This window comes from Bombyx mori, chromosome 18 (genome assembly GCF_030269925.1).
Source record: "Bombyx mori chromosome 18, ASM3026992v2".
NCBI lineage: Eukaryota > Metazoa > Arthropoda > Insecta > Lepidoptera > Bombycidae > Bombyx > Bombyx mori.
The window spans coordinates 2,941,712-2,955,718 of NC_085124.1; the positions used below are offsets into that span (position 1 = coordinate 2,941,712).

The window sequence follows — 14,007 nt, forward strand, 5'->3', positions numbered from 1 at the left end:
TACACACACTACCATGTATTTCACGTGTGTGTCGCCTGCATACTATTTGTTTATTGTCAAACTTTTCTTATTGCCTATAGTCTGTGGTAAAATTGAGAATAGATTAAATATTTTTTGTCTTTATTAATATTTGTCCAAAGGCGAAGTCTTGCCGAAATCTGTGATTATAGAAGTATATTGACAATAGAATCTTAATAGTGTACAAACTTATAATTTCAATTAATTATAGTCGAATTTCGATTACCGGGGGACCACTAGTATACATTAAAAGCTCCTTACCCTCAAAGTGCCGACAAGCATGATGGCTGTCAGGAACAGCGTGACGCAATGTGTCAAAATGACAGTTGCCAAAACGCCATACGTCAAAACTCCTTCCCAGTCGAACTTTAGCGACTGTGAGGCTGTTGCGATGGCGGCTGAGGAGTGCGCTATTACCAGCACGGAGTACAGCTGTGAAGTAGAAAGCGGTTTTGCATTTAAGAAATCTATATTGTCAAAAATTTATTAGACCTTCATGTACTGAAATAGTTATAGTTTTTCCATTAACGGATTGATGGATGAGTTCACGCTTCATCTAGCCTTAAGTGATCACGAACCTATAGAACTCGGGATGATGTTAAAGTTTCAATTCAGTACAAAGCAACAATGTTTCGCGCAGACATAGGCAAATTGGTCGCTCTTACCAGTGCGGGCACAAAACGCCATAACGCATTAATGTGCTGATTTGATTTTTATTACACGATATTTTCCATGGACGTTATAGAAAAGGATTAGGTATTTCCTCAGAAGAAAATATTAGCTTTTGAAATGTGAACGCTTGCGCAATCCCATAGTCTATACATATACAAACACACAGAATATGTATACAGACAGTACACACAGAATTTACAATGCATACCATACTAACTACTTACGATTAAAGTTAAGCCCGATAATATACAGCCAAATTTGAGAGATAGGCATCCGAAGCCCTTTTGTTTAGGAATGTGCTCCATCGAGAAAGGTAGACCTGAAAATTGCATATGCAATATTTGAATAAAATGCAGTTTTAACCGTCATTAAAATGAACACTGTAATGAATTATTATAGTATAAGTTCTCGTCTATATATAGTATACTATAATATATTAAGTCGTCAATGACCACTAAAACTGTAAATTATTAATTATTTGAAGCTAATAAACTGGAGATTAAATCGTAACCGTATTATCAACACTAACGTATCTAAATAGTGTAATATTGAGTCGCAATATTTTGTTTGTCTCCGGTCACCGTTCTCGTTGAACCCGTCCAATGCGACGAAGGGTTCGTCGTGAAAATTAACCCGCAAAGTTTCTCTTCGGAGCTTCTTAGATTCCGATCCAGTGGTATTTTGCTCTGAGTTTTTTTAGCAATGCACCACCCGCCACTAATAATAACAATAATAATCATCCGTAATCCCTGGAGTCATCCACAGTGCGTTTTCAGATATCTTTTTTGCCACGTACCATCCGGCTTTGGAATGAGCTCCCCTCCACGGTGTTTCCCGAGCGCTATGACATGTCCTTCTTCAATCGAGGCTTTCGAGGCTTGTGAAGAGTACTTAACGGTAGGCAGCGGCTTGCTAAAGTCCATGGGCGACGGCCCTTACTAGGGCTAATGTTAAAAAGTCACCAGGTTGAGCCCCGTGAGTCGCCTACACGTCCGTTGAAGCTATGATAACCCCTCGAGGTTACTCGGCAAAACTCGGTAGGCAAAACAAAACTGTCTTTGAGTTAAGACCCGCGTTAGGTCGAAATGAGACGCTAGAGAAAAACGCATCTAAGCAATAAAAAAAAAACGCACAAAAAACACAAGCTATGCACCAAAATAAACACAGACGAATCAATTCCCCCTGTTTTATTAAGTTGATTAAAAAAACAGTCACACGCTATGTTTCGTTTACGTCTTCGTTACCATGAGTTGATAATCTTCGCACACTAATACAAATATTGACAATACACTAAGCTTTCGTCACTGTAAGAACTTTATATAAATGTCATCTATATATTAATACGTGAAGCAAAATCTTTGTATCCCTTTTTACGAAAATTGCGCGGACGGAGGAGTATGAAATTTTCCACACTTATAGAAAATATAGAGAAGAAGTGCACAATGCTAATATTTTTTTTAAATAATGCATAAAACATACATTAAATCAATAAAGAAAACATTACACACACTACATACCATGTATTTGACGCACACATGCATACTTTTTATTGACAAACTTTTGTTCTTGACGTCTGTTGTCAAATTGAGATTAAATATTGTTTGTCTTTGTTAATATTTGTTATAGTGTAGTCTTAGCGAAATTTGTGATTATAGAAGTATAAAATACAATCATAATAGTGTACAAACTTACAATTCCAATTAATTATAGTCGAATTTCGACTACTGCGGGACCTCTAGTTACATTAAAACAAACACGACTTCATCACTGACTGACACTGAGTGTAAATGATTACAATTTGATATTATTGTTGTTGTAATATTGTTGATTACAATTTGAGAGACTAAAAGCTTGTAACAGGAAGAAACCCAATTTATAATCTATTCGACCCCCGGTTTTTATCGTAAACTGTTTAACCAGGTCGTTGAGAATCTGTTTTGACGTTTTGAATCGTTGATACGTTCAAGTAATTGGCTATTCTGAAGTCGTGGTGGCCTAAAGGATAAAGCGTCCTGTGCATTCGTATCTTGCGAAGCAAAGGTGTTCGAATCCCGCCGGCAGCTACCAATTTTTCTAATGAAATACGTATTCAACAAACATTCACGATTGACTTCCACGGTGAAGGAATAACATCGTGTTATAAAAATTAAACCACAAAATTATAATTTGCGTAATTACTGGTGGTAAGACCTCTTGTGAGTCCGCACGGTTAGATACCACCGCCCTGCCTATTTTTGCCATAAAGCAGTATTGCGATTCGGCTTCAAGGGTGGGGCAGCCTTTGTAAATATATTGAGACCTTAGAACTCATATCTCAGGTGGGTAGCGGTATTTACGTTGTAGATGTCTATGAGTCCATACCCACTGGGTAACCACTTAACATCAGATGGGCCGTGAGCTCGTTCACCCATCAATACAATAAATAAATAAATAAAATCTTATACCTTTAAACGAGCAATTCTTGTATATATATATATATTTTTTTTTTATTGCTTAGATGGGTGGACGAGCGCACAGCCCACCTGATGTTAAGTGGTTACTGGAGCCCATAGACATCTACAACGTAGACGCGCCACCCACCTTGAGATACAAGTTCTAAAATCTCAGTATAGTTACAACGGCTACCCCACCCTTCAAACCGAAACGCATTACTGCTTCACGGCAGAAATAAGCAGGGCGGTGGTACCTATCCGCGCGGACTCACAAGAGGTCCTACCACCAGTAAATATATATATCTGAATCTCGGAAACGGCTCCAACGATTTTCATAAAATTTAGTATATAGGGGATTTCGGGGGCGATAAATCGATCTAGCTACGATTTATTTTCAGAAAATGTTGTTTTATTCGTGTTTTCAATAATCAACTTTATCGATAATCAACTTTATGACTCTTCCCGACATCTATTGGCGAATAATAATACTATTTTTCTTAGTTGAGGGCAACTAACCGCTTTAATGACACAACAAGATGGCGTTATAAAAAAAACTGAGAAAAGCTCGGTCATCATCTAGTATATCTAATATATAAAATTCTCGTGTCACAATTTTCGTTCCCATACTTCTCCGAAACCGCTTGACCGATTCTCATGAAATTTTGTATGCATAATCAGTACTATCTATTTTTCATACCCTTGTGTGATAAGGGTTGTCCACCCCTAAAATTATTTTTTTATTTTTGGGACATTTTTTTTTTGTTATAATGAGACATTATGTGGTTGAATGAGGTATTGTTATTTTTATATTCCTTCATCGTTCACAGCGCTACATGCCTCTTTCACTCATCTACCACATCCTTACACACTTACAATAAGTTAGTTTTTTTTTCTACACTAGAAATTCCCTAGAAATCTTATATATGGCAAAACAACGTTTGCCGGGTCAGCTAGTAATAATATATTAGTAAATTTTCGCAAAGTTTGTATTTATTCTATTATTGTTCATCAGGATTGTTTATTAGGTATTTCGGCTCGCACTTGTTTTGACGCGTGTGTTTTTAATACCCATTACACAGAAGGCAAACTGCCATTGAGTTATAAACGTTTAAAATAAAGTATATACTAGATATACTTTGTGGTAAATTAGTTATTTTACATTGTGGTAAATTAGTTATTTCGCTCCGTTCGGTAGACTATCTATACTAATATTATAAAGAGGAAAGATTTGTTTGTTTGTTTGTTTGTTTCGAATAGGCTCCGAAACTACTGGACCGATTTGAAAAATTCTTTTTCCATTAGAAGCCGACATTGTCCCTGATGAACATAGGCTACTTTTTCTTAATTTTTTTTTTTTTTTTGTTTCATGTGTGTTTTAAAGTTTCCGAAGCGAAGCGAGGGCGGGTCGCTAGTTAACTATACAAATAATGAAAAAATATTCGTTAACCTTTTTATAAAGTTTTCATAATATAAAGGTCATTGACGACGGAGACCACTCACCGTCAAATGGACCGTGAGTTCTTCTGTGACCATTATTCCAGTACTCACAAAACATACAAACAAAAATAAGATATTGTGCCCTTCATATTTTTAGACAGCTTTACCGTTATGACTCATACGATAAAATTATCACTCAACAAAAATCTTATCTAAACATTATTAAGTGTCGTATACTATATAATGATATCTTTTTATGAAAATATCACTGACTCCACATGTACAACTAGGGTACAATGGGACTGTTTTCGGAGCTAAAACAACTATAAACCTAAATCGAACATAATATCCATTGCAAATTGGCAAAGCTGAATTTTTTAGATCGTTCTTTTTTTTTTCTACCCATGTCTAGCTGCTCTTGCTAGGGCCAGTGTTAGCAACACTCCGGTTTGAGCCCCGTGAGCTCACCTACATGTCAAGGAGAAGCTAGCCTCTCAAGGGAAGGTAGGAAAAAAAAGAACTGACTAAGCTGTTGCAGTGTGCAAAAGCACCTTATTGTATTTTATGAGCAAAACGCTTCTGTTGTAGAAGCACTGATTGAAAAATTTTTTTTTTGTTTTTTCGGGCCGGGGTCGAACCTCCTACGAGGTCCCAGTGTCTAGGGGGCGCTCGGGGTTATGTGGATCTTGAAGATCTGCAAGGTGTTGGGAGCAGACCGCGGGCCCAAGGAATTTTAGGGCCCTACCCGCTAAAACTGATTGAAAAACCTAATGTTTTAAAGCTAGAAGATAGATAGATAGATTGATTGACTGTAAAAAGATCTGACAGTACTCATACCGTCACTCCCACTCACTATATCGTTAAATATAAATTATCCCATAGCCGTTTCTGATTAATTAAAACCGTGTAATCTAATTTAATCTTACATGAATTATTCTATCGCTTTATTTACCAGAACATATAAGATATCATTCCGAACGTTTCGAGTAACTCTATCTACTACTACTTTTGATCGTAGCAGTAGTATTCTCTGAAACTCACACTTATATTAAATATATTGCGTGGTTAAATCTTACAAAAATCAAATCCACAAAATTATAATATGCATAATTACTGGTACCACCATCCTGTCTATATCTATCGTGAAGCAGTAATGCGTTTCCGTTTAAAATACTTAAAAGCTGTTGTACTTCAAAAACGGATACTTAAGAGATCATATCTACACTAAAATAAATACTGATAAAAATATTGAATTCGATTAAGCTCATCCATCTGTATATTTGTCCAAATTGTTTTACCGGAGTTATTGCTATTATCTCGGATGCTTTTATGGACCAGGGCAGGTGGGCCAACTTATAGGATCCATCGGAAGTATTGCCAACAGCTGCCCGAAGGCCTACAACTCAGACAGCTGTTGCGCGAATGAACTTTCTCGAAACAATTTCCATCAAGACCAATATAGCCCAACATCACTGCCCAAATAGTGAACAAAAATAAAATTGGCGAAAAAGCAAATAATCCTAAAAAATGTCCCTGACAATGACTCGTCAGGGGAACGCGCATAAAAAAAAAAGAAAAGAAAAAAAAACACTGTCCACACGGGACCTCACAAAAAACCAATTACGATGACCTAATGTTACACATGATACACAAAACACAACACTTCATTAACAAAAATAATAATCACCCGTAAACATTTGAAATAACTCATCAAAAATTCCAATAGCAAATACCAACTCTAAAAAAGAAAAATAACTCACTCGTATACATTGTATATAAACGAATCGGCACCAAGTTTATGAAGAAATATTTCGTCCAATCTCAAACGAGCCAATTCATACACTAACTGACAATATTTTTATCGTTTGATAACAGTTTATCGCTTCAATACAATAACATAATCTTCAACTAATGATAATGAGATATAATACTGATTAGGAATTTGCGATACATTCACATCGTTACAGCTAGTAGCTGTTTGAATTCACACAGAAAACTCTTTTGTTTGTTTATAATCACTGACTACACCGAAGTCGCGTTCAAATATTCATATCACTACGATAAGAGCCGGCATTAATTAATTAATTTAACAAAATGTAAACACAAAAAGAATAGAATACTTTTATGTTGAAAATGCTTTGTTTTATCGAAGTTGCATTCACGGATAGCTTTGTTTAATTAAATGTCTGAATATACACTCCTTTATTTATACCACAACCGCACTGTCTGAATCTGTGATTGTATTATTTATAATATGATTGTTTGCCACGTTTCTACACAGAGCAAATAGTCGTTCAGAGCACACAACAAATAAAATTTCAAATAATACTAACTAATATTTGATTTTTACCCTCACTTGTCTTAGCTATTGCATTTATATGTGACCGCGTGTTGTGTGATTTCGGATCGGAGGTATAGAATTTTTTTGTTGTTGATAATATTCCGTTTGGACTTTTTGGCGGGAACGCGAGGAGTGAAGTTGTGTGGTTTGTTTTATTTTGTCTATGTAGTGTTTCTTCGAGTTTAAATGTGTCATAATGGTGGTTTATCAACTGTTTAATATCTGTGAAAGTGCACAAATGTGGGAAAATGAAACAAAGCCGCTGGACGTAACTTCTCGGGATCCTCCAAATAGTCCACTGAAAAAATCTTAGTAAATGACCACCATTATACTGAGATTATATTTCATCCCATTTCATTTCATTTAATTTCATCCCAGTTGATTAATGTCTCAAATTAATCATCTTCATTTCATTTCACTCCATGATATCATTTTTCATACAAATATGAATATAAATTAAAATAAGACATGACTTAAAGGTCTCAGTTACCAGGTCATAAAATCACTTAAAAAGATATTCCGTTTCTTTCGTTTGTTCTGTAATCGAATTACACCAATTGTGGGTACTCCCGATAATAAAAAAATATACCTATATATTATGCCTATTAGCAAAGTAGTCGAGATTTTTTTATTAATAGGTACGCTTTTAATATTATTTTTATTTTTTTATTTTTTATTGCTTAGATGAGTGGACCAACTCACGGCCCACCTGATGTTAAATGGTTACCGGAGCCCATAGACATCTAATACCGGTCACTCACATTCGCACGAATACGCAAACCCACAAGTGTAGGACGACATTTGCAAATGATTATGCAAAGTTTTAGCTACATTCGCGGTTTTCCAAGCTGTGTCGGTTTTTTAACGGACATGAAAGCGCGCGAACCGCGATCCTTCGCGTAGTCTTGCACACATTCGTGTGAACAGTTGCACCCACGATTGCGAAGGTAACGGACGTTTCACCATTTTCATAGTCCGTGACGTTTACTGTGTAGCGTACCTTTATCATGGATTGGAACAACACCAAGGTGATGGAGTTCATTGAGCTCCTGTAAAATGAATCGACCATATGGGACCCTCAAAAGAAATCCCATAACAACAGAATGGCCGTTAATGACGCCTAGGAAAGAATTAAAAACTCTTTTTCTCTTCAATGTTCTATTGACGAATTGAAAAAGAAGAGAAATTCGTGAGACATTCGTAAACAAGTGTAGGAGAAAGCGCAAACGGGTTCGTAAATTGAGTACCGAACCCATTTTCACAGCCGCTAAGTTTGCGAATGAATGTCTGACGGCCCTTCATATGCGCACGAACATTCGTACAATGTGCAATGTTCGCGCGCATGTGAGTGGCCGGCATAAAACGTAAATGCCGCCACTCACCTTGAGATATGAGTTCTAAGGTCTCAGTATAGTTACAACGGTGGTCGCGCTCCCGATTCCGTTCCCGTCACGAGGACTGTGGTGGATTGGCACACGCTGGGCATCAGCCTGGCTGAATCTGATCCACCATCGCTCCCGTTTAGCTCGGACTCTACCCCGTCTCCTCAGGATACCGCTGAAGCCATAGACATCTTAACGTCACACATCACCTCGACATTAGATAGGTCATCGAAACAAGTTGTAGCGGAGGACTTCCTTTACCGCTTCGGGTTGCCCGACGATATTAGGGAGCTCCTTAGAGCTAAGAACGCCTCGATACGCGCCTACGACAGGTATCCTACCGCGGAAAATCGTATTCGAATGCGTGCCTTACAACGCGACGTAAAGTCTCGCATCGCCGAAGTCCGAGATGCCAGATGGTCTGATTTCTTAGAAGGACTCGCGCCCTCCCAAAGGTCTTACTACCGCTTAGCTCGTACTCTCAAATCGGATACGGTAGTAACTATGCCCCCCCTCGTAGGCCCCTCAGGCCGACTCGCGGCGTTCGATGATGACGAAAAAGTAGAGCTGCTGGCCGATACATTGCAAACCCAGTGCACGCCCAGCACTCAATCCGTGGACCCTGTTCATGTAGAATTAGTAGACAGTGAGGTAGGACGCAGAGTCTCCTTGCCACCCTCGGATGTGTTACCACCCGTCACCCCGATGGAAGTTAAAGACTTGATCAAAGACCTACGTCCTCGCAAGGCTCCCGGTTCCGACGGTATATCCAACCGCGTTATTAAACTTCTACCCGTCCAACTCATCGTGATGTTGGCATCTATTTTCAATGCCGCTATGGCGAACTGTATCTTTCCCGCGGTGTGGAAAGAAGCAGACGTTATCGGCATACATAAACCCGGTAAACCAAAAAATCATCCGACGAGCTACCGCCCGATTAGCCTCCTCATGTCTCTAGGCAAACTGTATGAGCGTCTGCTCTACAAACGCCTCAGAGACTTCGTCTCATCCAAGGGCATTCTCATCGATGAACAATTCGGATTCCGTACAAATCACTCATGCGTTCAACAGGTGCACCGCCTCACGGAGCACATTCTTGTGGGGCTTAATCGACCAAAACCGTTATACACGGGAGCTCTCTTCTTCGACGTCGCAAAAGCGTTCGACAAAGTCTGGCACAATGGTTTGATTTTCAAACTATTCAACATGGGCGTGCCGGATAGTCTCGTGCTCATCTTACGGGACTTCTTGTCGAACCGCTCTTTTCGATATCGAGTCGAGGGAACCCGCTCCTCCCCACGACCTCTCACAGCAGGAGTCCCGCAAGGCTCTGTCCTCTCACCCCTCCTATTTAGCTTATTCGTTAACGATATTCCCCGGTCGCCGCCGACCCATTTAGCTTTATTCGCCGACGACACGACTGTTTACTATTCCAGTAGAAACAAGTCCCTAATCGCGAAGAAGCTTCAGAGCGCAGCCCTAGCCCTAGGACAGTGGTTCCGAAAATGGCGCATAGACATCAACCCAGCGAAAAGTACTGCGGTGCTATTTCAGAGGGGAAGCTCCTCACGGATTTCCTCCCGTATTAGGAGGAGGAATCTCACACCCCCGATTACTCTCTTTAGTCAATCCATACCCTGGGCCAGGAAGGTCAAGTACCTGGGCGTTACCCTGGATGCATCGATGACATTCCGCCCGCATATAAAATCAGTCCGTGACCGTGCCGCGTTTATTCTCGGTAGACTCTACCCCATGATCTGTAAGCGGAGTAAAATGTCCCTTCGGAACAAGGTGACACTTTACAAAACTTGCATAAGACCCGTCATGACTTACGCGAGTGTGGTGTTCGCTCACGCGGCCCGCACACACATAGACACCCTCCAATCTCTACAATCCCGCTTTTGCAGGTTAGCCGTCGGAGCTCCGTGGTTCGTGAGGAACGTTGACCTACACGATGACCTGGGCCTCGAATCTATTCAGAAATACATGAAGTCAGCGTCGGAACGGTACTTCGATAAGGCTATGCGTCATGATAATCGACTTATCGTTGCCGCCGCTGACTACTCCCCGAATCCTGATCACGCAGGAGCCAGTCACCGTCGACGCCCTAGACACGTTCTTACGGATCCATCAGATCCAATAACCTTTGCATTAGACGCCTTCAGCTCTAACACTAGGAGCAGGCTTAGGGACCTCGGTAACCGTACTCGTCGAACTCGACAAAGAGTTCGCCGTGCAACCTAACCCATGAATCAGCTCGCTGAGTTTCTCGCCGGATCTTCTCAGCGGGTCGCGATTCCGATCCGGTAGTAGATTCATTCGCGAAGCAATTGCTCTTGAGTTGTTAGGTCTCCTTCGGAGGCGCTCGGGCAGTTGTTAGCTAATCCCGCCCCTCTTGGCTGAGCCTTTGCTCGCCCACCTGTCCTGGTGAAACTGGAAAGGCCTTCGGGCCACCAGTAAAGTAACAATCATAAAAAAAAAAAAAAAAAAAAAAAGTTACAACGGTTGCCCCACCCTTCAAACCGAAACACATTACTCCTTCACGGTAGAAATAGACAGGGCAGTGGTACCTACCCGTGCGAACTCACAAGATGTCCTACCACTAGTAATTACGCAAATTATAATTTATAAATTTAGCTTCATACGTATGTTCGTATATATGTAACAGAATCTTAGACCGTAGATTTTGATCCCCTTAAAACGTCGGATTAACTCGAAATTTGGCGTACTTATCAAGGACCGATAAGATTTCAAAATTTTAAACAATTAGACCTGTTATTTACTTTCGGTAGCCAAAACCATAGATAATACATATAATTATCAAAACAACAAATTCCTTTGAGCGCCTTCTTTTTTTCACTTGGCAAATTAGAAACTGTTGTATTTGCGTGGATATAACTATATATTAATGAATGAAAAAGCATAGGGTGCTTTTTAATATCATGCATTTTTATCCAAATGATAATCCTTCTACTCATATCGGTCAATACAATATTTATAACTATTGGCACCATGCACGCCATTTTTTAAACTAATATTCCTTAAACTTCTGACTGGTTTATCATACTGAACGAATATGCGCCTTACCAAGTTCACAGAAGGTAGATATAATGTTTTAACACTTATAATATAGCCTTTTATTCAGATCCATATTAAAATTCTATGACCAAATATAATATTATATAGAAAACTTAAATTTTATTTCAACCTTAATCTAGCCTATTATTTGAATTTTTCTTATTTTCTGCAGATCTGTTTGCCAATTGACAAAGGCCTCCTCCAACCTTTTCCACTCATGTCTTTCTTGAGCCACTCTGTTCCACGTGACGCCTGCCACTTGTCTTATGTCATCCTTTAATTCTATAAGATTTTCTTCATTCTTCTGCGGAAGTACGTTAAGGGCTGCGACGTATATTTTTGTGTCTTTGTAGTATTTTTTTTAAACACTTAATCGTATTGAAGTTCCAGGACCAAAGAGAACAAGCAGTGTAGTATTTTCTTAGCAAGTACGGACGAAGTGTTTCAGACCTTGTTTCGCATTAAAGTTTTTAAAATGTTTTATTATTGTGGCGAATCACTTATCCGCCACTACATTACACTTGGGCAACCGCCTTAAAATTTCGGCAAAATCGCTATCGCTTATGATTTTAGGAAAATGTTAAAGGATACTCCGATTATTTGGAAATAATATTTAAATAAATTATTTGAATAAAAAAATATATAATATATATATTCGCTTATTTCGCATTTTTGAAAAAGCTTCGTTCAAAATTATGTATTTGAATTCACAGTGAAATTACTACGGAGTAAACAGTCCAAAAACCGAGGAGATTTCAGGTCGTTGTGAATAACAATGAAAGACATAATTATATTAAACTAATTCCTTTTATTGGATGTGATATCAACAGCTACTAATAAAACCATTTAAATACCCAAAGTATTTACAATCTTAAAACAATATAGTCTACTCAGACTTAATTTGGCAAGGAAGGTTACAAAGTTGAAGATTTAATACGAATGGTGAATGCGGTGACCATGAGACGTAGCGATCGTGTGACCTGACAACGAGCCGGAAGTCAACGATGATCCCAAGGATGATCCTAAAGTTACAGATCCTATACCGTGTCCAATGCCACCGCCTACCCCTAAGCCAATGCCAGAAGATGGCACAAAACCACCAACCGTACCGCCATATCCCCCGATCCCACCCCCAACTGCACTGACGCCACCCCCAATTCCACTGAAGCCACCTCCGAATCCACTGACTCCACCGCCAAGTCCAAGTCCTCCTCCAGATCCAGAAGCCACAATGGTAACTGGAACAGAAACCGCTTGGGGTACGCTGACAGGCACTGGGGCGGGAACTGATACGGGATAGGGCTGCGGAACAGGAATGCCAACACTTTGAGTTACCGTAACGGGTACCGCCTGGGCTACCGGGTACGCGTAAGGCCTATCAACTGGGACGGCTACAGGTCGCGTTACTACATGAGGTACGGGTTGCGGTACAGGCACCGGCACAGGTCGGGGCGAGTCGACCGGCACACCAACATGTACCGGGTACGGTACAGGCCTAGGCACGGATACTGGTACCGGTTGAGGAACGGGAACGGCTACAGTATTGTAGTATTCCGATACCGTGTGTTGCGTTGGGACCCCACTGAGCGATCCTGAACCGATTATTGATCCACCTCCAACTCCACCAGCGCCAATGCCCCCGAATCCTCCGATACCGCCAATACCTCCAGCACCTCCAGACACAAAGCCTCCACCAACACCCTCTGCTCCGATGCCGCTTCCAATCGAAGAAATAATTCCAGACGATGCGATTCCAGCTCCTCCAATTGATGAAATAGCGCCTCCAGAACTGAATCCGTGCGATCCACCGCCAACATATGATCTCTTCTTTTGTTCAGCGCTCAGGGCATAATTGAAGCAAAAGACCAGGAAAATCTATAAAATATAATTACTCGTGAAGTGACAAATAAAAAAATAGACTTTTATGTTTAAGCGAATTTAAGTCAAAGAGAGTGAGTGAGGAGGCTTACAATCTTTTTATGACTAAAGTAGACCTTATGAGAAGGTGGCATAGAATTCCATTTTCCATAAAGAAAATAATAAAGAGACAAAACAGATTAAGACTGTTTTTAAATTATTTGTTTTGTTTTTGCATTTGTTTAATTTGATTCGAAATTGTAATTAGATTTTATTCAAATGAAAATTTGCTATTAATTGTATGATTAGTTCAAATGTTACTGTCATCAATGTGCCCCTAAAATTATGGTATATTTCTTCATTAACCTAATGTTTCTAAATAATGCTTAGAAGCGAGTTTACTTACATAATTTATTCGAACCATTTTTCCCGATACACACGATTCTGTACTGATGTAAAGAAAGTGAGTGTGGCTTGAAACAGATTCGTATGGTATTTATAAAGGTATATGACAGCCTAGGGGCTAACCGGAACACAGCTCTATTTACACCCGATGGAAGATTATAATTACGTAACTGTATAGAGTTGTTAATAAACAATTTAAACTGAACATCACCTTTTGAATTTTTAATAATATGCTATTCTTATTCATGATAGGACGTATTGTGAGTCCGCACGGGTCGGTACAATCGCCCTGCCTATTTCTGCCGTGAAGCAGTAATGCGTTTCGGCTTGAAGGGTAGGGCAGCCGTTGTACTGTAAAAACTGAAACCTTAGATCTCATGCCTCA

The 14,007-nt window shown here is 39.7% G+C and overlaps 2 protein-coding genes across 3 annotated transcripts in view; both read right to left on the bottom strand.

Moving 5' to 3' along the window:
- The window catches only part of LOC101745240 (uncharacterized), a 9,981-nt gene extending 3,004 nt beyond the window's left edge, over window positions 1-6,977 (bottom strand). The window contains exons 1-3 of one of the 2 annotated variants that reach the window (XM_004928099.5): window positions 6,320-6,977; window positions 915-1,009; window positions 280-450 (exon numbers count right to left, since the gene is read on the bottom strand). In XM_004928099.5, coding sequence (XP_004928156.1) covers window positions 280-450; window positions 915-1,009; window positions 6,320-6,329 — 276 coding nt within the window. In that variant the 5' untranslated portion in view covers window positions 6,330-6,977. Of the gene's footprint in view, window positions 1-279; window positions 451-914; window positions 1,010-6,164; window positions 6,186-6,319 lie in introns of those variants that run through there. The other variant, XM_062673591.1, reaches the window with a different exon arrangement.
- Window positions 6,978-12,148: 5,171 nt separating this feature from the next.
- LOC101745386 (uncharacterized) lies at window positions 12,149-13,765 on the bottom strand. Its single transcript, XM_004928100.5, has 2 exons — window positions 13,624-13,765; window positions 12,149-13,235 (listed from the first exon to the last, which is right to left on the bottom strand). Exons 1-2 carry the CDS (start codon window positions 13,639-13,641, stop codon window positions 12,291-12,293), a joined length of 963 nt encoding a protein of 320 aa, XP_004928157.1. The 5' UTR covers window positions 13,642-13,765; the 3' UTR covers window positions 12,149-12,290.
- Between the last annotated feature and the right edge of the window lie 242 nt (window positions 13,766-14,007).